The 2,374-nt window shown below is 37.1% G+C and overlaps 1 protein-coding gene across 1 annotated transcript; it reads left to right on the top strand.

Annotated features, from left to right (window-relative positions):
- Nucleotides 1–221: 221 nt before the first annotated feature.
- Nucleotides 222–1,216, top strand: LOC124945776 (protein PHOSPHATE-INDUCED 1-like). The gene has a single exon (XM_047486270.1). It carries the CDS (start codon nt 229–231, stop codon nt 1,195–1,197), a length of 969 nt encoding a protein of 322 aa, XP_047342226.1. The 5' UTR covers nt 222–228; the 3' UTR covers nt 1,198–1,216.
- The last annotated feature ends 1,158 nt before the right edge of the window (nt 1,217–2,374 follow it).

Genomic DNA, 2,374 nt, shown 5'->3' with positions numbered 1-2,374 from the left:
GTGGCACTGAGTGTGATAAAGAAAAAGATAAGTCTCAAGTCTCTTTCTTAGTCACTTCCTTCCTTCCTTCTCCCCCATAACATAACGTGTCGAATTCTTTAGAGAGAGAGTAAAAGGAAGGTACTATATAAACGCCCTGCTTCGTCTCTACCAAAACAACAACCACCAAGAACAGAGCATCTTCTCTCTCTCTATAAGTTCCTCTACCCTCCCAACCCCATAAAAAAGATGTCTTCTTTAGTTGTATTCATTTTGATTCTAATTTCACTCTTCAATGTCTCATTCGCCGCTAGAAACCTGAACGAGCTGGTTCAGGATCCAAACTCAATGTTACATTACCACAACGGCCCTCTCTTATCCGGCAAAATCTCCGTCAATCTTATCTGGTACGGTAAATTCACCCCTTCTCAACGTTCAATCGTCGCCGATTTCATTACCTCTCTTTCATCCTCCTCTTCCCCTGTTCAATCCAAACCCACCGTCGCATCCTGGTGGAAAACAACCGAGAAATACTACAACCTCGCCTCTACCACCTATTCCACATCCGCCGCCAAGAGGAAATTCAGCCGACCGGCCCTTTCCCTATCACTCGCCGACCAGATAATCGACGATACCTACTCTCTAGGAAAGTCACTAAATGAACAACATTTAGTCAAGCTCGCGGCAAAGGGTGGGCAGAGAAACGCTGTCAACGTCGTTTTAACGGCGGCGGACGTCGTCGTTGATGGGTTCTGCCAGAACAGGTGTGGTACACACAGGTCTTCAAAAGGTGCCTCAATTGATGGAAAGAATTTCAAGTTCGCTTATATCTGGGTCGGAAACTCTGAAAAACAATGCCCTGGCTACTGCGCTTGGCCATTTCATCAACCCATTTACGGTCCACAAAACCCACCTTTGGTTTCCCCTAACAACGACGTGGGTATCGACGGAATGATCATTAACCTCGCCAGTCTTTTGGCCGGAACCGCCACGAATCCTTTCGGTAACGGCTATTATCAAGGTGCAGTCGATGCTCCTCTGGAGGCAGCTTCTGCTTGCCCTGGAATATACGGGAAAGGTGCCTATCCGGGATACGCCGGCGATCTGTTGGTGGATTCCAACGGAGCTAGTTATAATGCAAATGGATGTAATGGTCGGAAGTTTTTGCTTCCGGCCATGTATGATCCTGCTACATCCACATGTTCCACGTTGGTCTGAAAAACCCTAGACAGAAAAATACGTCACTCTTGTGATGATGATGTATGCTTATATATATATATATATGTGAATAGAACCTTTTGTATTTCATTGATTCAATTATATTTATTTATTTATTTTGCCCACTAAAGAATTTTGTTCAATCGGTTAATCATAAGCTATAACACAATGTGACAAAATGATATTTCATAATCTGAATATATATTTTTAACTTATACCCAGCTGGACAAATTAAGCAAAGTAATTAAAGTTCAATGTGATCATTTGATCTTATCTTCTCGGACATTCAAAATTTGTTGTCAAAAAACGATTTAAAATGTAGATATTATATTCAAAAATAATTATTCCCTAATGAATAAAACAAAAATGTAAAGCAAGAAAGGCAGATGGCGTAAGTTTTTTTTCAAATATTGCCACTGTCTCCTCTGCCTCGAGTCATTGTGGATAACTATGGATTTTATTTATCTAAATTAAAAAGAAAAAGGATATTCATGAATCAAGGCCTCGTTTGATTTGGGCTTATTTGAAAATAGGATATTTTCTAAAGTTATAATTAATTTTATCATATTAACCTACAACATTAGACATCGTTTAATAATCATACACATTTCTACAAAATTAAATGTAATTTCAACCCTACTCAATCAATTAAACCATCTGCAAAAGAAAAACATGTACAATATTATTGAATTGAAAAACTAAATTAACGAATTACGAAAAAGAAACCTTACAATGATTAAAAATATATATATATATAGAAGAACTATAAAGTTTCAAAACTCTTTAACCTTGTTAACGCACCATGAACCCAATGTTACAAATTAAAGTAATTATAATAATAATATTAAGGAGTCTTTAGTTGTTAAAGAGAGTCTCTTGAATTATCCAAGACTCTTGATCTTATCTAGTAATGAAACTCTTCATGTCTTTTGTTTAATGTCTTAGTTATGCTTTATTTTATTTAAGGATTGTAATCGTGTTCTTATTTACATCAATTTCAATAGACAGATTCTCATTCCAGTTTGTTTTTCATTCTCTAATTTTCTATTCACTTTTATATATATTTCTTCACTGTTCAATCATCGAAGTCCTGATTGTCACTTCATTATTCTTGGGTTCTTCCTTAAGGAATTCAAAAATAGTAGGCTAGAGGGTTTTAATTTGGAGGCCGTCGGGT

Source organism: Impatiens glandulifera, chromosome 7 (genome assembly GCF_907164915.1).
Source record: "Impatiens glandulifera chromosome 7, dImpGla2.1, whole genome shotgun sequence".
Taxonomy (NCBI): domain Eukaryota; kingdom Viridiplantae; phylum Streptophyta; class Magnoliopsida; order Ericales; family Balsaminaceae; genus Impatiens; species Impatiens glandulifera.
This window is presented reverse-complemented; position numbering and strand designations above follow the sequence as displayed.

Excerpts from the sequence above, each read along its gene's own strand:
- LOC124945776 (XM_047486270.1), top strand. The coding sequence starts at position 229 with ATGTCTTCTTTAGTTGTATTCATTTTGATTCTAATTTCACTCTTCAAT.